The sequence below is a fragment of the Tamandua tetradactyla genome, chromosome 8, assembly GCF_023851605.1.
Source record: "Tamandua tetradactyla isolate mTamTet1 chromosome 8, mTamTet1.pri, whole genome shotgun sequence".
Classification (NCBI taxonomy): domain Eukaryota; kingdom Metazoa; phylum Chordata; class Mammalia; order Pilosa; family Myrmecophagidae; genus Tamandua; species Tamandua tetradactyla.
In genome coordinates, this window is record NC_135334.1 from 33,329,314 (window position 1) to 33,355,261 (window position 25,948).

Sequence of the window (25,948 nt, forward strand, 5' to 3'; positions counted from 1 at the left end):
TGTTAGAGTGGATTTATCATGCAAAGCCTGCTCTTACATCCCAGGAATGTCCAGAGGATGCACCTTACACCAGAACTGTGAGAAATAAATTTGTGAGACTAGCCCCATCATCCCTAAAGAGCTCTGTAGTTGCACTTCTCTGTAGGTCAGATATTACTGTGGGAACTGCTGTCACTGAATCCTTAAACACAATGGGGATGATGGGATCCCAAGTTGGCAGAAGCCAGGTGGCAGCACTTAATTATCATAATCAAGGTGGATATGGCTATCATAATAGACAGCAGTCTCAAAACAGGAGTCAAACTAATCTGATTCGCAGAGAGACTTATGGCACTGACTAGTAAATCATGTATTATCATAGAAGTACGATAGATGGGCAGTCTACTAAACTCTTGTTTGAGCTGTATCAGCAAAAGAGTTCTAGATCAAGTAACCGAAAGTCTGACTTGAATTACAAAAACAAAGAGTTACGGCCCCTTAATCAATTTCCAGACCTGAGACAGTTTACAGACCCAGAGCCCCTTGAATGAGGGGGAGGCCAAGTCCCTTTGGGGAGGACCCTGTAACACTGCCACAGATTTATACTATTAATCTTCCTGCAAGCCTTCCCCCAAGGAGCCCAACGGCCTTTTATCAGGGTAACTGCGCATTGGGGAAAAGGCAATGATCAGATAGTTCAGGGATTATTAGGCACTGGTTCAGAAGTGACATTAATTCCAGGAGGCCCAAAATGTCACTGTGGTCCACCAGTCTGAGTTGGGGTTTATGGAGTTCAGGTGATCGATGGAGTTTTTGCTCAGGTCCATCTCACAGTGGGTCCAGTGGGCCCCAGACCCATTCTGTAGTTATTTCCCAAGTTCCAGAATGCATAACTGGAATAAACATACTGAGCAACTGGCAGAATCCCTACATTGGCTTTCTGACTCATGGAGTGGGGGCCATTGTGGTGGGAAGGGCCAAGTGGAAGCCACTAGAACTGCCCCTACCTAGCAAAATAGTAAGTCAGAAGCAATACCAATTCCTGGAGGGATTGTAGACATTGCTGCCACTCTTAAGGACTTGAAGGATATAGGGGTGGTGATTCCCACCACATCCCCGTTCAACTCTCATATTGGCCTTTGCAGAAAACAGATGGGTTTTGGGGGATGACAGTGGATCATCAAAAGCTCAACCAGGTGGTAACTCCAATTGCAACTGCTCTTCTAGATGTGGTATCATTGCTTGAGCAAATCAGTACATCCCCTGGTACCTGATATGCAGCTATTGATCTGGCAAATGCTTCTTTCTCAATAGCTGTTAGTAAGGACCACCAGAAACAGTTTGCTTTCAGCTGGCAAGGTCAGCAATATACACTGCCCTACTTCTTGGGTATATCAACTCTCCAGCCCTATGTCATAATCTTGTGCGAAGGGACCTTGACCGTTCCTCCCTCTCATAAGACATCACACTTGTCCATTATATTGATGATATGTTGATTGAACCTAGTGAGCAAGAAGTAGCAACTACTCTAGACTTACTGGTATGGTATTTTGCATGTCAGAGAAAGGGAGATAAATCCAACAAAAATACAGGGGCCTTCCACCTCAGTGAAATTCCTAGGTGTCCAGTGGTATGGGGCATGTCGAGATATCCCTTCTAAGGTGAAGGATAAGTTGCTGCATGTGGGCCCTCCTACAACCAAAAAGAAGCGCAATGCCTGTTCAGTCTCTCTGGATTTGGGTGACAACATATTCCTCATTTGAATGTGCTACACTGGCCCATTTATTGAGTGACCAGAAAAGCTGCTAATTTTGAGTGGGAACCTGAAAAAGAGGAGGCTCTGTGACAGGTCCAGGCTGCTGTACAAGCTGCTCTGCCACTTGAGCCATATGATCCAGCAGGTCTAATGGTGCTGGAAGTGTCTGTGGCAGATAGAAATGCTGTCTGGAGCCTTTGGCAGGCCCCTATAGGAGAAATCACAATGTAGACCCTTAGGATTTTGGAGCAAAGCCTTACTACTGCAAATAACTACTCTCCTTTTTAGAAACAGCTTTTGGCCTGCTACTAGGCCTTAGTAGAGATTGAACACTTAACCACGGGCCACCAACTTACCATGAGATCTGAGTTGCCTATCATGAGCTGGGTACTGTCTGACCCACAAAGCCATAAAGTTGGGCATGTGCAGCAGCACTCAATCATAAAATGGAAATGGTATATACAAGATAGGGCCAGGGCAGGTCTGAAGGCACGAGTAAGTTACATGAGAAAGTGGCCCAAATGCCCACAGTCTCCACTCCTGCCACATTACCTTCTCTTTCCCAGACCAGAGCTATGGCCTCTTGGGGAGTTCCTTATATTGACTTGACTGAGGAAGAGAAAACTCGGGCCTGGTTTACAGATGGTTTGACATGATATGCCAGTACCACCCAAAAGTGGACAACTGCAGCACTACAACCCCTTTATGAGGTGTCCTTGAAGGATAGTGGTGAGAGGAAATCCTCCCAGTGGGCAGAACTTTGAACAGTACACCTGGTTGTTCATTTTGCTTGGGAGGAGAATTGGCCAGAGGTTCATTTGTATACTGACTCATGGGCTGTTGCTAATGGTTTGACTGGATGGTCAGTAACTTGGAAAGACCATAATTGGAAAATTGGTGACAAAGAGGTCTGGGGAAGAAGTATGTGGATAGACCTTTCTGAGTGGGCTAAAAACATGAACATATTTGTTTCCCATGTGAATGTGCACCAGAGGGTGACTTCAGCAAAGGAAGGTTTTAATCAAGTGGGTAAGATGACCTGTTCTATGGATACCAGTCAGCCTCTTTCCCCAGCAACTCCTGTCATTGCGCAATGAGCTCATGAACAAACTCATCATGGTGGTTATGCATGGGCTCAGCAACGTGGACTTCCATTCACCAAGGCTGACCTGGCTACAGCCCCTTCTAGGTGCCCAGTCTGCCAGCAGCAGAGACCCATACCATTCCCCGAGGTGACCATCCAAGTACGTGGTGGTAGGTTGATTATATTGGACCACTCCCTTCATGGAAGGAGCAGCAATTTGTTCTAACTGGAAAAGACACATACTCTGGATATGGGTTTGTTTTACCTGCACACAATGCTTCTACCAAAACTACCATCTGTGGACTTACAGAATGCCTTATCCATCACCATGGTATTCCACACAGCATTGCTTCTGATTAAGGAACACACTTCATGGCAAATGAAATGCAGGAATGGACACATGCTTATGGAATTCTCTGATCTTACCATGTTCCCATCATCCAGAGGTAGCTAGATTGGTAGAATGGTGGAATGGTCTTTTGAAAATCAAATTACAGTGCCAATTAGGTGGCAATACCTTGAAGGGCTGGTGTAATGTTCTCCAGGAAGCTGTGTATGCTCTGAATCAGCATCCACTGCATGGTGCAGTTTCTCCCATAGCCAGGATTCATGGGTCCAGGAACTAAGGGGTGGAAGTGGGAGTGGCACCACTCACTAGTACCCCTGGTGATCCACTCAGAAAATTTTTGCTTCCTGTCCCTGTGTCCTTGAACTCTGCTGGTCTACAGGTTTTAGTTCTAAAAGGGGGAATGCTTCTACCAGGAGAAACAACAATTATTCCATTGAACTGGAATCTAAGACTGCCACCTGGTCACTTTGGGCTTCTCATTCCCCTGGATCAACAGGCCAAGAAGGGGATTGTGTTACTGGCTAGAGTGATTGACCCTTACTATCAGGGGGAAATAGGACTGCAGTTACACAATGGAGGTAAAGAAGAGTTTTCCTGGAATATAGGAGATTCCCTAGAATGTCTTTAAGTACCACCATGCCCTGTGATTAAAATCAATGGAAAACTGCAACAACCCAGTCCAGGCAGGACTACCAATGACTCTTCAACTTCAGGGATGAAGGTTTGGGTCACCCCACCAGGAGAAGAACTGTGGCCAGCTGAAGTGCTTGCTGAGGGTAAAGGGAACATGGAATGGGTAATGGAAGAAGATAGTGATCAATATGAACTATAACCACATGTTCAGCTACAGAAACGAAGACTGTAATGCTGTTTTGTTCATGTTATAGTATTTAAGTTGTAAGATATCAAGTTTAAGAATTAATATTACCCAAGAACTTGCACCCTATTCTGGGGAGATTTAATGTGTTTCCGGTTGTATGCAGATAGCAATTGAGTAATATGCAATAACAAGTGAGTATTGTTAGATGAGGGAAAGAATGTGTCTTTTATTGTTTTCTATTTAGAAATTAAGTGTGGCTTAAGGTGATATGTATAGCTGTCAAGTTGATAAGGGATGGACTGTCCTGGTCAGGTTCATGTGTCAACTTGGCCAGGTGGTGGTACCTGTTTGTCTGGTTGGACAAGTGCTGACCTGTCTGTTGCTATGAGGACATTTCATGGAATTAAATCATGATCACGTTGACTGCATCCACAGCTAATTCCATTTGTAATCAGCCAAGGGGAGTGTCTTCTGTAATGAGTGATGCTTAATCTAATCACTGGAAGCTTTTAAAGGAGGATTCAGAAGAGACAGTCTCTCTTCCTGCTTTGGCTAGCGAGCCTCTCCTGTGGACTTCATCCAGACCCTCCATTTGAGTTGTCAGCTTCACAGTCTGCCCTATGGATTTTGGACTCGACATTCCCATGAGTATGTGAGACACTTTTATAAAATTTATATTTACAGATATTTCCACTTGATTCTGTTTCTCTAAAGAACCCTCACTGATACACATTCATAATAAAAGCTCTAACCAACATGGGAATAGAACAGAATCTCCTCAGCCTGATAAAGGACATCTATGAAAAGTCTCCATCTGACCTTATAGTTAATGGTGAAAGTCTGAATGCTTTTTCTGTAAGATCAAGAAAAAGGGAAGGAAGAACCATAATTGCCTTTATTCACAGTTGACATGATCATCTTGGTACAAAATCCTAAGGAATTTACAAAGATAGCTACTGGAACTAAGTGAATTTATCAAGGTTGTAGAATACCGAAATCAGTTGTATTGCTGTATACCAGCAGCAAACAATTGGAAAGAGAAATTTTTAAAAATACCATTTATAGTAGCTTCAGAAAACATGAAATACCTAGGCATAAGTGGAAGGAAAAAATTAGCACTGAAGGCTACTAAACACTGCTGAGAAAAATTAAATCTTTATAAATTGAAGTGGTATATCATGTTCATGGATCAGAAGGCTCATTATTGTTAAGTTGTCAGTTCTCTCCAAAGTGATCTAATTTCAATGCAAACCCACTATAAAGCCAAGCAGACTATTTGGGGAAACTGGTAAGTTGATTTGAAAATGTATATGGGTATGCAAATGAACTAGAATAGCCAAAAAATTTTGGAAAGAAATGCAAATTTAGAGGACTGACAATATCTGATTTCAAGACTTATTCTAAAGCTACTGTAATCAAGACATTGTGGTAGTGTTATAAAGATAGATATATAGGTCAGTGGAACAGAACAGAGAATCAAGAATAGACCTACATACATTTTGTCAACTGTTTTCATAAAAGGTGCCATTGCAATTGGATTGGGAGAGGATAGTCTTTTCAATAAATGGGATATTCAAATGCCAAAATGAACCTTGCTTCTTATCTTAAACCGTTTGCAAACTCAAATGAACTCAAAAGGGATCCTGTATCTAAATGTAAGAGCAAAAACTATGAAATATCTAAAAGTGGTTTTTAGTTTTCTAGCTGCTAAAACAAATACCATGTCATGGGTTCTCTTAAATGACAGGAATTATTGGTTTATGATTTTGAGGCTAGGAGAAGTAAAAAGTCAAGGTGTAAACAAGGTGGGACTTTCTCCAAGGAGTCTCCAGTGTTTTGGGCTGGCTGCCAGTAATCCTTAGTCCTTGGCTTTTCTGTCACATGGCAGTTCATATGGCAGCATTTCCTAATTTCTCTTTTCCCTTTTGGGTTCTGTTGACTTCCAGCTTCTGGCTATTATATGTGGATTTCTCTCTTTCTGTGACCTTCCCTATAAGCTCTTCAGTAATAAGATTAAGGCCTATCCTGTCTAAGGTGGGCCACACCTTAAGCAAAGTAACCACATCCAAAGGTCCTGTTTACAAGAGGTCACACCACAGGAGTGGATCAAGTTTAAGGGCAAGTTTTTCTGGTGCACATGACTCCAAATCACCACAGTAACCAAAGGAGAAAAGCTAAGTCACTTGGTTTTGGCAAATATCTCTTAAATAGTATGCAAAAGGCATGAATTGTAAAAGAAAATTTTGATAAATTTTACTTCAGCAAAATTAGGAGCTTTTACATTTTTTTTTTTTTACTTAAAATAGTGAATTTTATTGTATTTAAAATACAAAGTTGGTTTTAAAAAATACATTCTCGGGGACTTCCGGAGAAGATGGCGGCTTAGTAAGACGTGCGGGTCTTAGTTCCTCCTCCAGAAAAGCAACTAAAGAAACAGAAACAATACGAAACAGCTCCCGGAGTCACGACAAGACCAAAAAGACAGCATACCCCATTCTGGAACAGCTGAACGGGCAGGGAGAATCTGCTGCGGTGAGATACCCGAGGGGCGCGCGTTTTCCCGGCCGGGGCTGCTGGCGACTGGGGTCCCCTCCATGCACGTGGCTCCCCGGTCTGACTGGGAACGTTGGATAGCGGGGCCCTCCCGTCACGCTTGGCGTTTCAGGCCAGCTGGGCAATTAGGACCGGCACTCTCCCAAGCCGCGGCGGCCAGCGACCCCCGCCTCCATGCGCGGTTTCCCGGGCCGACTGCCGTGCAGACAGATGAGTGCCACGCACGCCACCTACTGGGCAGGAAAAGAAAAACAGAGCCCAGAGATTTCACAGAAAAAGCTTTCAACCAGCTGGGTCCCACACCCAGGGAAATCTGATCAAATGCCCAGACACCAGCAGAAAATAATGGATGACTCTCGGAAAATTGAAGATATGGCCCAGTCAAAGGAACAAACCAATAGTTCAAATGAGATACAGGAGCTGAGACAACTAATGCTGAATATACGAACAGAAATGGAAAAACTCTTCAAAAACCAAATCAATAAATTGAGGGAGGACATGAAGAAAACATGGGCTGAACAAAAAGAAGGAATAGAAAATCTGAAAAAACAAATCACAGAACTTATGGGAGTGAAGGACAAAGAAGAAAAAATGGAAAAAACAATGGATACCTACAATGGTAGATCTAAAGAGACAGAAGCTACAATTAGTGAACTGGAGGATGGAACATCTGAATTCCAAAAAGAAACAGAAACTATAGGGAAAAGAATGGAAAAACTTGAGCAGGGGATCAGGGAACTGAATGACAATATGAAGCGCACAAATATACGTGTTGTGGGTGTCCCAGAAGGAGAAGAGAAGGGAAAAGGAGGAGAAAAACTAATGGAAGAAATTATCACTGAAAATTTCCCAACTCTTATGAAAGACCTAAATTTGCAGATCCAAGAAGTGCAGCGCACCCCAAAGAGAATAGACCCAAATAGGCGTTCTCCAAGACACTTACTAGTTAGAATGTCAGAGGTCAAAGAGAAAGAGAGGATCTTGAAAGCAGCAAGAGAAAAACAATCTGTCACATACAAGGGAAACCCAATAAGACTATGTGTAGATTTCTCAGCAGAAACCATGGAAGCTAGAAGACAGTGGGATGATATATTTAAATTACTAAAAGAGAAAAACTGCCAACCAAGACTCCTATATCCAGCAAAATTGTCCTTCAAAAATGAAGGAGAAATTAAAACATTTATAGACAAAAAGTCACTGAGAGAATTTGTGACCAAGAGACCAGCTCTGCAAGAAATACTAAAGGGAGCACTAGAGTCAGATACGAAAAGACAGAAGAGAGAGGTATGGAGTAAAGTGTAGAAAGAAGGAAAATCAGATATGATATATATAATACAAAAGCCAAAATGGTAGAGGAAAATATTATCCAAACAGTAATAATACTAAAAGTTAATGGACTGAATTTCCCAATCAAAAGACATAGAATGGCAGAATGGATTACGACCCAGCAATACCACTGCTAGGTATCTACTCAAGGGACTTAAGGGCAAAGACACAGACGGACATTTGCACACCAGTGTTTATAGCAGCATTATCTACAATTGCAAAGAGATGGAAACAGCCAAAATGTTCATCAACAGACGAGTGGCTAAACAAACTGTGGCGTATACCTACGATGGAATATTATGCAGCTCTAAGACAGACTAAACTTATGAAGCATGTAATAACATGGATGGACCTAGAGAACATTGTGCTGAGTGAGTCTAGCCCAAAACTAAAGGACAAATACTGTAAGGTCCCACTGATGTGAACCGACATTCGAGAATCAGCTTGGAATATATCATTGGTAACAGAGACCAGCAGGAGTTAGAAACAGGGTAAGATAATGGGTAATTGGAGCTGAAGGGATACAGACTGTGCAACAGGACTAGATACAAAAACTCAAAAATGGACAGCACAATAATACCTAAGTGTAATGTAACTAGATTGGAACACTGAATGAAGCTGCACCTGAAATATGGTTTTTTGTTTGTTTGTGTGTTTGTATCTTTTGTTTTTGTTTTTTTTCTTTTTCCTTTATATATATATTATTAGTATGATTATTTTAATTCTCTTCTCTATATTAACATTCTATATCTTTTTCTGCTGTTTTGCTAGTTCTTTTCCTAAATTGATGCAAATGTACTAAGAAATGATGATCATACATCTATGTGATGATACTAAGAATTACTGAGTGCATTTGTAGAATGGAATGATTTCTAAATGTTGTGTTAATTTCTTTTCTTTTTTTTGATTAATAAAAAAATTTTAAAAAAATACATTCTCTTAGTAACTAAGAAACTGTAATAATAATCTATCCTCCAAACCGCTATGATATACTTAGGTATGACCTAGGTATGATAGATAAAGACCTTACACTGAGAAGGGTATTTAAGGTCCTGGCTTCTTTTCCTTTTTTTTTTTTTAGCTTTAATTTTTTTTTAATTTTATATTTATTAATTTATTTTTAAATGTTTTATTGTTAAATATAACAGATTTATAAGGAAAGAAAGAAAAAGCAACGGTTTTCAAAGTACAGCTCAACAAGTAGTTACAGAACAGATTTTAGAGTTTGTTATGGGTTACCATTCCACTATTTCAGATTTTTTTCTTCTATCTGCTCTCAAACACTGGTGGCTAGAAGAAATATATATTTTTATTTTTTGTGAAAAATAACATATATACAAAAAAAGCAATAAATTTTAAAGCACATCATAACAATTAATTGTAGAACAGATTTCAGAGTTTGGTATAGGTTACAATTCCCCAATTTTAGATTTTTACTTCTAGCTGATATTAAAAGAAATATCAGGGTGGTGTGATGGTCACTCAGTGGCAGAATTCTCACCTGCAATGCTGGAGACCTGGGTTTGATTCCCAGTGCCTGCCCATGCAAAAAAAAAAAAAAAAGAATTCAGGAGAATGATTCAGCAATCATACTCTGTTCTAGTTTGTTAGTGCTGGAATGCAATATACCAGAAACAGAAAGGCTTTTGAAAGGAGGAATTTAATAAGTTGCTAGTTTACAGTTCTAAGGCCAAGAAAATGTCCCAATTAAAACATGTCTATAGAAATGCCCAATCAAAGGCATCCAGGGAAAGATACCTTGGTTCAAGAAGGCCGATGAAGTTCAGGGTTTCTCTCTCATCTGGAAGGGCACATGGCGAATGTGACGTCATCTGCTAGTTTCCTCTCCTGGCTTCCTGTTTCATGAAGACATTTTCCTTCTTCATCTCCAAAGGTCGCTGGTTGGAGGACTCTGCTTCTTGTGGCTATGTCATCCTGCTCTGCTCTCCGAATGTCTCATTCTCCAAAATGTTTCCTCTTTTATAGGACTTCAGAAACTAATCAAGACCCACCTAAATGAGTGGAGACACACCTCCACTTAATCCAGCTTAACCACTCTTGATTAAATCACATCTCCAGGGAGATGATCTAATTATAGTTTCAAGCATACAGTACTGAATAGGGATTAGAAGAAATGACTGCCTTTACAAAATAGGATTAGGATTAAAACTTGGTTTTTCTAGGGTACATACATCATTTCAAACCATTACATACTCATTTGTTAAATCCTATTTTCTCTGTTATAACTCCACTTTCTCCTTTGATCTTCCTCCCACTCTTTAGGGGTACTTGGGCTGCACCCATTCTAACTTTTTCATGTTGGAAAGGGCTGTTGATAATATGGGATAGGGGGGTGAAACTAGTTGATATTTTGGAGAGGCTGGCCCCTTTAGGTTTCAGGATTTATGTGGCCTAGGAACTCATCTGGAAGTTGTAGGTTTCTGGAAAGTAATCTTAGTACATGAACCTTTATAGAATTTCTGATAAAGCTCTAGGTGTTCTTTAGGGTTTGCAGGAATAGTTTTGGTTGGGGTTTAGCAAACCTCAATAAATAGCAATGTCTAGCTGAAGTTTGTGTAAGAGTAGCCTCCAGAGTAGCCCTCTCAACTCTATTTGAACTCTCTCAGCCAGTGATATCTTAATTGTTACAATTCTTTCCCCCCTTTTGGTCAGGAAAGCATTGTTGATCCCCTGGTTCCAGAGCCAGGCTCATCCCTGGGAGTTATGTCCCATATAGGCGGGAGGGTGATGAGTTCAGATGCAGAGTTGGGCTTCGAAAGACAGAGAGGCCACATCTGAGCAACAGAAGAGGTCTTCTGGAAGTAACTCTTAGGCATAACTATAGGCAGGCTAAGCATTACAAGAGCAAGCATCAAAATCAAGCGCTTGGCTAATTGACTTGGGAGTCCCTAACGTTTGAGACAATCTCTGGGGTTTTCCAGGTGGGAAAGTTTAATAGTTCCCTACTTTTAATCCCATCCCTCCAGGGACTTTTCCAATTCTTTCAAATTATTTTCTCAGCATACTTGGGTATGTATCCAGGCATTACATTAAGCTATACAGAATTTTTCTATTTGGGGTTTGTTAGACTTCTGTTTATTTGCATATTTATGTCTTTTATAATAAAGGGAAGTTTTCCTCCAATATCTCTTCAACTAATCTTCCTGGTAGCTCCTCAGTAATCTTCCCAGCCCTTTACCCTTCTTTCTTCTGGGACACCAGTGATTCTTAATATTTGTGTGCTTTGTTTTGTCCATCATTTCTCTGAGATCCAATTCAAATTTTTCCATCTTTTTTGCCATTTTTTCTTTTGTGCATTCAAAATCAATTGTCCTGTCCTCTATTTTGTTTATTCTTTCTTCTGCTTCTTCAAATATGCTGTTGTTTGTCTCATATAATTTTAATTTAGTGTACAGTATTTTTCTCTCTGTGATATCTGCTATTTTCTATTTATTCTTTAAAAATTTTCTTTATGCTCCTCTTGATCTCCTTTATGTCATTAGCCAGCCTGTTGAATTTATTTGGTAGAGTTACCTGAACATCTTTGATTAGTTGTTCCAAAGTCTGTGTGTCCTCCAGTGTTTTAATTTGGTCATTAGGCTGTGTTATATTTGCATCTTCATATGCTTTGTGATTTTCTGTTGCCTTTGAGGCATGTAATTATCTTGATAGGGTTATTTTGGGAGGCAATTCCCTTCGGTAATCTAAAGTTTTGTATTTGTGTGATTGTGGTATGGCAGGATATGGGGCATGGGGTGGGAGACAGCAGTGTGAAGGCAGGTTGTGGTGCAGAGTTAGGCACAGGGCAGGGGTGCTAAGCTTGCACTTGGGAGCATGGAGTGTGGGGTGCAAGGTGCATCTCAAGCAGGCCTCCAAATGCAGGCACAGGGTGTAGCATGGGGGAAATGGAGACAGATGTGTCAGGAGGCAGATCAGGGGCAGTGCAGGGTGCATAAGTTGGGGCATGGGTGTGTATATGCATAGGGATAATTGTGCTGGGGTGGAGCACATGCACAGGTCTTGGGGTGGGGGGTCCTGGCATGGCATTGGGCAGAACAAGGGTGTGTGCATGCATGGAGATGTGACAGGTGGGACACAGGTGTGCATGTGCATGGGATGGGGGTGAGTGGCATGGATGCGCATATGAGTACCTGCAGGGGGTTCAGGGCATGGATGTGTGCATGCATGGGGGTGTGGGGCAGGTGCTTGGGGGATGGAATATGGGTATGTGTGTGTTTGGGGCACAGCAGACAGGGTATGGGTGTGGCATGCGCAGAGCTCTACTGGAGGGCTGGGGTGGGGGTGTGCATCCATGGGCTAGATGTGTGTGTGGCATGGATGCTCAGTAGAGCACTTTCTTGGACAAGGATGTGTGAGGAGTGGGGCAAGAGTATGTGGGTCCCTGGGGGTGGCCGGGTAAGGGTAGACACAGGAGTAGGATAGGCTGGGGGTGGGGGTGGGGTAAGGATGCTTGGGTCCCAGGGGGGAGTTGGGGCAGAAGTGCTTGGGGCAGTGGAGGGGGCGGGGCTTGGGTGTATGGGGTGAGAAGTGAGCAAGTCTCAGGAGTGTACAGGGGCAGGTTGTGGGGTCATAGGGGTGGGATGGTGCACATGGGTGTTACACGTTCAAAGAACGCAGCTTGGCTTACTTCCTAGTCCCATCTTTCTGTCTGTGCACTCCTAAGGACATCGGCTCTCTGTATGGAAAGGGGCGCATAAAGCTGTTTTCACTAGCTGGATGGTCTTTGGTTCTCTGCATCTCAATTCCTCAGATTTTTCAACCAGAGCCTCCCTATGTAGTGTAGAATATCCTATCAGGTTATTTGTCCTCTGGAATCGCTGTCCTGGTCATTTTTCTGTCACTTCTCCTGCTGTTCCTTGGAGCAGGGGTGAACTTGACCTATCTTATTCCACCATCTTCCTGGAAGTTGAGCTTTTACTCTTGAAAATACACTTTGAAAAATAAAAATGCAAGCCACAGACTAGGAGAAAACTTTTGGTAAATATATACCAACAGAAATCTTGTATCTAGAATGTGTAAAACAAAACAAAACTAACCTCTCAAAACTCAATGATGAGACATATAGTACAAAAGAAAAAGACATATGGTACAATTTTTAAATGGGCAACACATTGCACAGACATTTCACTAACAAATATATAGAGAAATATATGTAAAAAGCACTTGAGTTGTTCAATATTGTTAATACTTAGGTGTTCTAGTTTGCTAGCTGCCAGAATGTAATATAGCAGAAATGGAATGGCTTTTAAAAAGGGAAATTAATAAGTTACCAGTTTACAGTTCTAAGGCCAAGAAAATGTCCCAATTAAAACAAGTCTATAGAAATGTCCAATCAAAGGCATCCGGGGAAAGAAACCTTGGTTCAGGAAGGCCAATGAAGTTCAAGGTTTCTCTCTCAAGTGGAAGGGCACATGGTGAATGCAGAGTTTCTCTCTCATCAGGAAGGGCATGTGGTGAACATGGCGTCATTTGCTAAAGCTTCCATTCCTGGTTTCCTGTTTCATGAAGCTCCCTAGGAGGCATTTTCCTTCTTCATCTCCAAAGGTGGCTGGCTTGCAGAATCTGCTTCTCATGGCTGTGTTGTCCTGCTCTGATCTCTCCAAATCTCTCTCATTCTTCAAAATGTTTCCTCTTTTATAAGACTTCAGAAACTAATCAAGACCCACCCAAATGAGTGGAGACATGTCATCACCTAATCCATCTTAATAACCACTCTTGATTACATCATATCTCCAGGGAGATGATCTAATTACAGTTTCAAACATACAGTATTGAATAGGGATTATTCTGCCCTTATTAAATGGTATTTTGATTAAAACATGGCTTTTCTAGGGTACGTACATCCTTTCAAACCAGGACATTAGAGAAGTGCAAACTAAAAACACAATGAAATATTTCTACATACACAATAGAATAATTAAAATAGTCTGTCAAATCAATTGTTTGCAAGATATGGAGCAAGCAGAACTCTCATACGTTGCTGGTAGGGTTGCAGAATGGCACATCCATTTTGAATAATAGTTTGGCAGTTTTTTAAAAAGCTAAACTAACAACTACCATTCAACCCAGCCCCTGGATAGTTACTCTAGAGAAATGCTGAGTTATTTATCTATTTCCAAAAGAAATGAAAATATATATCTACATAAAGATTGTATATGAATGTTCTTAGAAACTTTATTTTGTAATAGCTCCAAACTGGAAACCGCCCCAGTGTTCATCAGCAAATGAATGGTTAAACAAATTATGGTGTATCTACACAAAGGAGTACTACTTAGCAATACAAAGGAATGGACTAATGATACACACGATAACATGGATAAATCTCAAAACAATGCTGCATAAAAGAAGCTAGACTTAAAAGTGTGCATATACTGTATGATTCCATTTACACAAAACTCCAGAATATATAAACTAGAGTAACACAAAACAGAAAAACAAATACAATGGGACCTTATCAAAATTAAAACTTTTTTTTTGCCTCAAATGACATTACGAAAGTAAAAAGATAACCTATTCAATGGTAGAAAACATTGGGAAACCACATTTTTTTGACAAGGGTTTAATATCCAGAATTTATTAAGAAATCTACAACTCAGTAATAAAAAGACAACCCATTTTAAAAATGGACAAAAGACTTGAATAGACATTTCTCCAAAGGAGATATGCACAGGATGCCAGCATCAACCAGAAATGAATGGTTACTAATTACATTCCTTCACATTGGTGGCCCTCAAAATGTTCATAATGTGAATACAACTTCAATTGTTACATCCTGGATTTCTACTTCATGTAGAAGGGAAACAGCCTGAGGTAGGGATCTTGTTGACTGTGGACAGTAGTTAATAGATTACTATCAGGTCTGGTACTTAGAATTAAACTCGAAATTGGTGACATGGTCTGGGGAAAGGTATACTCAGAATGGGCACAGATTAGAAAGATGTCTTTGTCCCACATGAATGCCCTTCAAAGGGCTTATATGAAGCAGAAGGCTCAGAGTAATCAGAGAAGATGTGGCTGTCATCCTTTATTTTTGGCCACCTCAGTGGTGGTTCAGTGGGGCCATGTACACAAAGTGGCAATGTTGATGAGGATAGAGGCTTATGTATATAGACCTAACAACATGGTCTTCCCCTCACTAAGGCCAATCTATGTACATTTAAAGCTTATTGGATAATAAGAGCTATCCAATAGAATATGCCAGCTATTTGCTGGCAGGCTGATTACATTGGGCACTTCCCATAATACAAGAGGCATCATTTTGTCCTCATCATGATAGATAAAATATTTTGGGATTGAATAGGAATTATTCTGCCTTTATGAAATGGGATTTTGATTAAAACATGGCTTTTCTAGGGTACATGCATCCTTTCAAACCAGCACATTAGAGAAGTGCAAACTAAAAACACAATGAAATATTTCTACATACACAATAGAATGGTTAAAATAGTCTGTCATTTCTGTCAAGAATAACATTTATGAACTTACAGAATGCCTGGTCTATTGCCATTTTATCTCATATAACAGCGTCTCTATTCAGGGGACTCATTTATAGAAAGAAGTGTGGTAATAGGCGCAGAATCACAGAATTCACTTACCATATGCCATATCACCTAGAGACAGCTGGCTTTAGCAGAATTATGGTACAACTTGCTGAAGCCTCAGTTACACACCAGCTGGGAGACATCACCTGGTGATAAATCAAGGTACATGAATAATAATCTTCTACTTTATTTATTCTATCTTTCCTATGTTTATTTCCATCCAAAACAATCTCATTCATATCTTAAATCGACATTGTTCTTTGTAAGGACTACTAACTTTTCTCTATTCACTTAGCTCATATTAAGTAGATGTGTTAATTTGTATGCTTAGGCTAATAAAAGACAGCACAGTGCTGAGGAAGGAGCCTGAACTTGGAGTCAGGTATTACTACTGGGTCTGATATGTATTTACTCCCTATATAATTTTGAACAGTTTCTTAACTTCTCCAAGTCTCAATTTATTTATTCATTCATAAAATGGAAATAAATGACCATGTCTTTTTTTTTAAAGAGATTTAAACAAGACAATATATGAAAATTACCTGGCACAAAAGATGTTATGATCACTCTCCCCATACACCGTTCTCTTTTTCTCTTTTCTTTTATCTCTTTCTCTACCTCTTACTACCTGCCATTAGCTACAATGACCTTGTAAAAGTTACTCAACTCCTCCAGGATTAATTTCCTTCACCGATAAAAGGAGTAGACTACTTTGTTGGTCTCTAAGATCAATTCTGTTTCAATGAATTAATAACTTAGTTTTTCTTTGTATTATTTTAAGGATAGTTATTTACTGAGTTATTTACTGAGAGATTATTTTGAAAGGGGTCCCTCTTGTTAGTGTGATTGATCAAGTTGTTTTTTTGCCCCAAAAGAGATCTTGGTTTAGATGCATCTGAGGTATATAGAAGGAAAACTGGGTTTAATATGAAAATAGTTTCCTAGCAACAATATATATCAGCTATACCTACTTGTAATTACTGATTCCAAAGTGTTTTTGTCTCTTCATTTCCTCTATTTAGGTATTACACAGGAAGCCTGGAAGCTAAGTCAACAAATCTTGAAACTTTAGATTTAATTCACACAGCAACAAAAGGGCTAATAAGAGCTGTTGAAGATGGTGGAATAGATTCTGTGATGGATTGGGAAGTGGATGAAGTGCTGAACTGGACAAATGCATTGAACTTCGATGAGTAAATACATGTTACTGTTCTTGGGGAAGAAGGGGAGGCATTATCTTATATATATATATATATATATATATTTTTTGTCTAACATTTCCCACCTCCCTGTTGGTTCTTGGTGCCATAAACATAATCTTCCCCTGCAAAATAAGTATTAATTGTTGTTCTAGTTTGCTGGCTGCCAGAAGGCAATATACTAGAAATGGAATGGCTTTTAAAAGGAGAATTTAATAAGTTGCTAGTTTACATTCTAAGGCCGAGAAAATGTCCTAATTAAACAAGTCTATAGAAATGCCCAATCTAAGGCATCCAGGGAATGATACCTTGGTTCAAGAAGGCCAGTGAAGTTCAGGGTTTCTCTCTCAGCTGGAAGGGCACATGGCGAACATGATGTCATCTGCTAGCTTTCTCTCCTGGCTTCTGGTTTCATGAAGCTCCCTGAGAAGCATTTTCCTTCTTCATTTCCAAAGGTTGCTGGCTCGTGGACTCTGCTTCGTGGTGCTGCACCATTCTCTGCTCTCTCTGAATCTCCTTCTTTCTCCAAAATGTTTCCTCTTATAGGACTCCAGAAACTTCTCAAGACCCACCCAAATGGGTGGAGATATGTCATTATCTAATCCATCTTAACAACCACTCTTGATTAAATTGCATCTCCAGAGAGATGATCTGATTACAGTTTCAAACATACAGTATTGAATAGGGATTATTCTATCTTTATGAAATGGGATTTTGATAAAAACATGGCTTTTCTAAGGGACATACATCCTTTCAAACCAACACATTCCACCCTCTGTACCCTAAAAAAGACATGTTTTCCCATATACAAAATACATTAATTTCATAACAATATCAGAAATCCTTAAACCATTTCAGTAGCAATACAAATGAAATACAAAGTTAGAAACAGTACAAACTCCTATCAAAGTTAATTATAGGCATAGTCTGTTCTAAGGCAAAATTATCCTCTGGTTCTCAACCTATAAAATCTCAAAACAAGTTATTTGCTGCCAACATACAAAGGAGGAACAGTCATAGGATACATATACCCTTTTCCATAGGGAGGAAGAAACACAGGGGTCACAGGACCCAAGCAGTTTTGAAAACCCGCAGGGTAAAGTCCATAAGATTTCAAGGTCTGAGAGTCATTTATCTTTGGGGCTTTAGAAAGCAGCAGTCCCACCCTTTCCAAGGGCCTATGCAGTGGCTTGCCTCTTTTTGAATGCAACCTTGGGGGACTTTGGGGAGACCACCTTTTCATTGGCTCCACCCTCTCCAAGCATTGGGGTTTCACCTGGGCTCTCTGCCATCTTCGGGGCACACAAAGCCCCTCTATGTGGTGGCAGCCAGGTTCTCCCCAAACCCCAGTGAATGTGCTTCACCCTCTCCAAGGCCTGAGGCATCATGACTCTTCCACTGCAATGAGGTAGGAGGCCCATCCTCTGCCTTTGGAATAAACTCACCCTCTTGGTGGGCTTGCATGGGTCCGCTCTCCTGGCCCAAGGCTTCTTGACTTCAGACCTCAGCCTCCATGGTTTTGCCTCTGAAGTTATTTTTCCTCTAATGTGTCCCTTCTCTGAAACCCCCAGTCTGGACTGGCAGCAGCTCTGTTGATACAGGTCTCAAAGCATCTCATCGGCTTTCTATACAATAGCATTGGATCATGCCTATGGTAGTTAGATTTAGTTGTCAACTTGGCCAGGTGAAGGCACCAAGTTTTGTTGCTGTGGACATGAGCCAATAGTATGTGAACCTCATCTGTTGCTCATTACATCTGCAGTTGGCTAAGAGGCATGCCTGCTGCAATGAATGACGTTTGACTTAACTGGCTGGTGCTTAAATGAGAGAGTGCTATGTAGCACAGCCCAAGCAGCGTGGCATATCTCATCTCAGCATTCGCAGCTTAGCCCAGGCCTTTGGAGATGCAGAAAGGAATCACCCCAGGGAAAGTTGTTGGAACCCAGAGGCCTGGAGAGAAGGCCAGGAAAGAATACCCTGAGCCTTCCCACATAAGAGAGAACCTCAGATGAATGTTAGCTGCCTTTCCTCTGAAAAACTAACAAAATAAATCCCCTTTTATTAAAAGCCAATATGTCTTTGGTGTGTTGCATTCTGGCAGCTAGCAAACTAGAACAATGCCCATCAGACATAAGGAGTTTCCACAAATCCTTCCTGGATAACTGCATATCCCATCCTAGCTTTCTCTGAAATGGCTGACTGGCTTCACATTTGGCCAAGACTTCATGTGGGGCATTGTTTTCTGGAGTCTCCCTTCCTGGAGGCCCAGAATTTTCCAGAACTTCAATTTCTGGTTTCTTTGTGCCCAAGAGTTTAGTTTTCAGCTCATCTCTTCCCTGTTGCATTTCACTATAAGCTGTGAGGAGTTCATGGCTTTTAAAATCTGCCTTCCAGCCAAAGTCACTAGTCAATTTTTCCAGATTATCTGCCATTTTAAAACAAGACTTCTCTTCCTTCCAGTCTATAATAGCACACACCTCATTTCTGTCTAAGGCTTTATCAGAAGTTTCTTTAGAGTCCATATTTCTATCAACAGACTCTTCAAGGCATTCTAGGCCTTCTCTATCAAGCTTCTCACAACTCTTCCAGAGTCTTCCTCTTATCCATTTAAAAAGCTGTTCCAACATGTTTGGTGTTTGCTAACTGCAGCAGCAGCACCCCACTCTCCAGTACCAAAATCTGGTCTAGTTTGCTAGCTGCTGGAATGCAATACCCCAGAAACAGAGCAGCTTTTAAAAAGGGGAATTTAATAAATTGCTAGTTTACCGTTCTAAGGCCAAGAAAATGTCCTAATTAAACAAGTCTATAGAAATGTCCAATCTAAGGCATCCGTGGAAAGATACCTTGGTTCTAGAAGGCCGATGAAGTTCAGGATTTCTCTCTCAAGTGAGAAGACACATGGTGAACACAGTCAGGGCTTCTCTCTCAGCTGGGAGGGCACATGACGAACACAGCGTCATCTGCTAGCTTTCTCTCCTGGCTTCCGGTTTCATGAAGCTCCCTGGGAGGCATTTTCCTTCTTCATTTCCAAAGGTAGCTGGATCATGGACTCTCTGCTCTGTGGTGCTGCAGCATTCTCTGCTCTCCCTGAATCTCCTTCATTCTCCAAAGTGTTTTCTCTCTTATAGGACTCCAGAAACGTCTCAAGACCCACCCAAATGCGTCGAGACATGTCGTCATCTAATTCAGCTTAACAGCCACTCTTGATTAAATCACATTTCCAGAGAAATGATCTGATTACAGTTTCAAACATACAGTATTGAATAGGGATTATTATACCTTTATGAAATGGGATTTTGATTAAAACATGGCTTTTCTAGGGGACATACATCCTTTCGAACCAGCACAATTGTTTAGAAAAAAGAAAGAAGATATGAGGGAGGAAGGTAAAAGGGGATGATAGAAAAATAGAAAATAAGAGAAGTAGACTTAGGTGTTCTTTACTTCAAGATTATTTTTTCTCATGTCAGTCTAAATCTGCTTTACTTCTTTGGGATTTAGAAACAAGAATAAGAACATGAAATTAACTATACAAGGAATTTCTTCAATCTGTGTTCCCTAATATTTCTATGTAAGGAGTTTTAAAAGCTTTACTTTTTCAGTGCCATACTATAGTCATTGAAAAACATTTTTAGAATTTTTTTCTGTGGTGCAAATTTACAAATATTTAATATAGCGATAGGAAAAGGCAAAATCATACTCACTAGGATAGCTACAATTAAAAACGACAGGTAACAGTAAATATTAGCAAGGATGTGAAGAAATTGGAATTCTCAAGCTCTGCTAGTGAGAATGCAAAATGGTGCAGCTGCTTTGGAAAACAGGCTGGTAGTTCCTCAAATAGTTAAACATAAAGTTATCATCTCATTTAGCCATTGTACTCCTAGATATAAACCTAGGAGAAATGAAAACATATGTCCACTTAAAAACTTGTAACTGAATGTTCCTTTCAGTATTATTCATAATAGCTAAAACATAGAAACAACTCACATATCTACCAATTGATGAGTGGATAAATAAAATGTGGTATATCCATATAATGAATTATTATTTGGTAATAAAAAGAAATAAAATACTGATACATACAACAACATGAATGAAATCTTGAAGACATTATGCTAAGTAGAAGAAGCTAGTCACAAAGAGCCATATGTTGTATGATTCTATTCATTTGAAATTTCCAAAATAGGTAAGTCTAAGGAGACAGGAAATAGATTTGTGGTTGTGTAGGGCTCAGGTGGTGGTGGTGGTTGGATTAGTGGGAGTTGACTGAACAGTGTGGGATTCCTTTTTGGGGTGATGAAAACTTGTGATGGATGCAGAACTCTGTGAATATACCAAAAAACATTAAATTGTACACTTTAAAATGGGTAAATGGTATGGTATGTGAACTATATCACAAAATGATTAAAATATTTATTATTTATTCAACTACAATAATTAATGTGACTATTGCATGAATGAAGAGGGAGAAAACTTAAAATAAGGATGTTGAAAGTAAGGAAACATAAGTAAAAGGAAGAAATTATGATGAGAAAGATAAGAAAACAGGGTAGGGAAAGTCAAATTGATAGTTGCTAAACAATATAAGAGGAAAAAGAGAAGTCAGGAATCAGAGAAGAAAATAATGAGAAAGATAATACAAAAGAATAATAAAGGGAGAGAATGATTAAGAAAAAAGGAAAATAGGAAGACAGGATTAAATAAAAGAGGTAAAACTTGATGTAAAGGCTATATTAGGAAGAAAAAGAAATCAAGAACTATTTACCCATATCAGATGCTCAGAAATTATTCTTAGTAAATAAAATAGAAAAAAGATTGTTGTGATTTAACAACTTCTGTATCTTTTCCAGAATATAGTATTTGGGTTTTCTACAGACAACACATCAATGGTTCCTAAGAATGAATAAATATTGATTAAAATAGTGATGTAAGAAATGACATCTAAATAAGCTGTAACATGTTACTTCTGCTTGTTTTCCTAAGAGTTCAAAGAGTTGAGGTGGAGATGGGATGGAAAAAGGGAGCAGTAAGAAGAGGATGTCAATTTTGAATGATGTCAGTGTAGGGAATTCTCTAAGGTGAGGTTTTGAAATCTTGTTCTGCCTTTCCTTTACACAATTAGCTTATTCAAGCAAAAGGCCAGCAAGCTTCAGTAACATTTCAAAAAAATTCACATCCAATATTCTATATTTTATTGCTACTGGAATAAAAAAAGAACAAAACAGTCAAGTTCAGAGGCAATCTCAGTATGGTAGAGTGAGACACTCCAGGGGTCTATCCATCTACAGAATTTTTGTACAGGCAAATTATGGCAGAACCACCTGTGCTGATTTGAAACTGTTGTACACCCCAGAAAAGCCACGTTCTTTAATCCTCACTCAGTATTGCTGGGTGGTACCTATTGATTAGCTGGCTTCCATGGAAATGTCTCCACTCTTTCAAGATGGATCACTTATTGGAGCCCTGGAAGAGGGAATTATTTTGGAAAAAGCTTCAGAGTCAGCAGAGCCCACACAGCCAGAAACTTTTGGAGATACAGAAAGAAAATACCCCTGGGGAAGCTGTTTGAAATGAGAAGTCAGAGACCCCAGGAGAAGCCAACCATGTGCTTTCCCAGATGACAGAAGTGTTCTGGATCCAGCCACTTTTCTTGAATCAAGATGCCTTTTCCTGGATTCCCAGCTGACAGAGGTGTTCCAGACCTAGCCGCCTTTCTTGAATCAAGGTATCTTTTCTTGTATCCCTTAGTTTGGACATTTTTATAGCCTTAGAACTGTAAACTTGCAACTTAATAAATTCCCTTTTTAAAAGCCATTCCATTCTGGTATATTGCATTCCAGCATCTTTAGCAAACTAAAACACCATCTTCCTCAGAGCTCTGAAAAACAGGTAATTATTTGCAGTACCTGGCTGAGCACAGAATCAAGAATAAGGCAACCTAAAAAAAAAAAAAAGAGAATAAAGCAACTTAAGAATAGTAAGAAAACCTCATGATGACTTTGCTGGCTCTTTCTCCCCTCTTCTAGTATGGGTCCCTGGTACTGGTTCCAAAGGGAACAGACTAACCTTTATGTGCAGATAGGTGTATATCTGTACCAATATTATACATATCTGTAAAACCAATAATATTGGTACAGATTACATGCTTCATGGTAGCATGAAGGACTAAACAGAATGCATATCTCTGCCTCACTGGTCCCAAAACTTCTTACAGGGCAGTTATCATGTTGCAAGAAAAGCAGTTTCTGAGGGCAAAGGATTACCAGGTTTAAGACACAGAATATAGCCCCAGGAACTGGGAGGTAAGACAGAATTTACAGGGAAAGAGGGACATTTAGAGGATCCTTACAAATGGAGGATTTCATAAGGCCATGTGCACATGCCCAGGATAAAACACACACTCAGAAGACTGGAGAGAGACATTACACTTTTGCTTTGACTTTTCTTTTTCTTTTTTTTAACATGGGCAGGCACTGGAAATCAAACCCGGGTCTCCAGCATGGCAGGCAAAAACTCTGCCACTGAGCCCCATTACCTGCTTGGCTTTTCTTTTTAGTGTCAATATAACGTTGTCTAAATTCTGAGGAAAGCACATCCCAGAGCCAATCTTTAAGGACTGAGAAAAGTGTTTCCTTTTACTTTTTGCTGTTGTGTTTGTTAGCTCCTGGCATTCAAGGAAACCTGTGTCCTAATAGTAGGTGGGTATAAGCATAAGGAACAGACATGTCAATAATTAAAATCCAGTGCTAACACATTAAAATGTTTAAATGTCCAGATTGCAGCAAAAAGAATTACAAGTCATAGAAAAGAACAGGAAAAAAACCCAGTTGAAGGAGGAAAATAAAAGAACAAAAACCATCAATGAGGCAGGCCCAAAATTTGACATACCAGACAAAGACTTTTTAAAAATTATTTTAAATATACTTAGAGACAAAGGATATGGGCAAAGAACTAAGGAAATCAGGAGAACAATATGTGAGTGAAACAAGAACTTGAATAGAGATAGAAATCATAAAAAGGAACCAAGCAGAAATACTGGAGCTGAAAATCAATTAAAATTTAAACATTTCCAAAGGGGCTCAGCAGGAGATTTAAGCTGGCAGAACAAAGAATCAGCACACTTTAAGATAGCAATTGAAATTATCCAGTCTGAGGAGCAGAAGGGAAAAAGAATGAAGAAAAATGACCTGTGGGACACCATCAAGAGACCTGTAAAAGAACATTTTTATATTTTACTATTAATCACAGTCATCAATCTACCACATGGTTCACTGTGTTATACAGTCCCATGTTTTATCCTCTAGCTTTCCTTCTAGTGACACACTTAGCTCTAAACCTCCCCTTTCAACCACAGTCACACGCATAATTCAGAGCTGTTAATTACACTCACCATATTGTGCTACTATCACCTCTATCCGTTTTCAAACATTTAAATACAACCTAGTTAAAAATTCTTCACATATTAATATCTGCTCCCCATTCTTTACCCTCATTCTAATTTTCTGGTAACCTGTATTTTAGATTTTAACTCTGAGTTTATGTATTATAATTAATCTCATGTTAGTGAGATCATAAAATATTTGTCCTGTTGTGTCAGACATTTCACTCAATGTCCTCAAGGTTCATCCATATTGTCACATGCTTTGGTATTTCATTCCTTCTTACTGCTGAATAATATCCCATCGTATGTATATACGACATTTTGCTTATCCATTCTTGGGTTGGTAGACCTTGGTTGCTTCCATTTTGTGGCAATTGTAAATAATGCCACTATAAACATTGGTGTGCAAATGTCTGTTCGGGTTCCTGCTTTCAGTTCCTCTGTTTTGTGTACCTAGCAGTGGGATTGTCAGGCTATATGCCAATTCTATACTTAGCTTCCTAAGGAAGTGCCAAACTGCCTTCCACAGCAGCTGCACCGTTTTTTATCCCCCACCAGCAGTGAGAGGATTTCTCCATATCCTCTCCAACATATTTTTTTAATAGCAGCCACAGTGGGTGTGAAATGATAGCTCATTGTGGTTTTGATTTGCATTTCCCTGGTAGATAGTGATGCTGAGCATCTTTTCATTAACTAAAACAAATGTAGATCACTATTACAAGGAGTTAATAATAGAGTGGCATATGGGAAAAAATGTATCTTCTGCAAATTATGGACTATAGTTAACAGTAATATTTTAATATTGTTTCATTAACTGTAACAAATATACCACACCAATGCTAAGGGTCAATAATAGGGTGGAATAAGGGGTATGGGATGTTTTGAGTTTTTTTTTTTTCGAGTAATGAAAATGTTCCAAAATTGATAGGTTGTGATGAGGAATATATGACTAAGTGATGATACTGTGCACTTCAGATGGATTATAGAATATGTGAATATATCTCAATAAACTGCTTAAAAATAAAATTAAAAAGATACCTCCCCAAGAAAAGAGACCTGTGGGACACCATCAAACATACCAATATATGCATTATGAAAGCCCCAGAAGGATAGTAAAGAGAGAAAGGGGCAGAAAGATTATTTGAAGAAATAATGGCTGAAAACTTCCCAAGTTTAATGAAAGATATGGCTGTATATATGTAAGTTCAAAAAAAAACTCCAAAAAGATAAACTCAAAGAGACCCACAGCAAAACACATGATCGTGAACCTGTTGAATGCTATTTCAGTTTACTAAGGCTGTCAAAATACAATATACCAGAAATGAATTGGCTTTTAATAAACAATGGGGAATTTGTTAAGTTATAAGTTACAATTTTAAGACTGTGAATAATGGACATATTAAGGCATCAACAAGAGGATACCTTCTTAGAGGAAAGGCTGCTGGCATCCAGGATTCCTCTGTCATCTGAGAGGGCACATGGTGATGTCTACAGTCACTCTCTCCTGGGCTCTGGTTTCAATGGCTGTCTCTCTCTCTCTCTCTCTGTCCTCCAGAAGGCTCTCTTTTGATTTCATCTCTTAGCATTCACTTTATCTAAAGTGGACACTCTATCCAAAATGTCTCTTCCTTAAAGGACTCCAGCAAGGAGATTAAGACCCACCTTGAATGGGTGGAGCCACATATCCATGGAAACAATACCTTATGAAAATGTCCCACCCAGCAATAGTTCTACCCACACAAGAGTGGATTAAAATAACATAGGCTTGGGCAAAGGCAGGGGGAGGAGGCAAGGTGGTGGCTTAGCAAGTGTGGGATTTAGTTCATCCTCCAGAACACCTACTAAATAACCAGGAACATACAGAACAGCTCCTGGGGCCATGTCAGTGACTGGACACACTGTATCCCAGTCTGGACCAGCTGGACTGGCTGCAAGC

At 39.7% G+C, this 25,948-nt stretch overlaps 1 protein-coding gene across 10 annotated transcripts in view; it reads left to right on the forward strand.

Annotated features, from left to right (window-relative positions):
- C8H11orf65 (chromosome 8 C11orf65 homolog) overlaps positions 1-25,948 on the forward strand; it is a 239,768-nt gene that overhangs the window by 138,182 nt on the left and 75,638 nt on the right. For 7 of the 10 annotated variants that reach the window (XM_077113064.1, XM_077113063.1, XM_077113062.1 and 4 more), the window contains one exon: positions 16,452-16,622. The exons of 1 other annotated variant lie outside the window; for it this stretch is intronic. In XM_077113064.1, coding sequence (XP_076969179.1) covers positions 16,452-16,622 — 171 coding nt within the window. Of the gene's footprint in view, positions 1-16,451; positions 16,623-21,614; positions 21,710-25,948 lie in introns of all 10 variants that reach the window. 2 more of the 10 variants (XR_013156584.1, XM_077113065.1) reach the window with 1 other exon arrangement.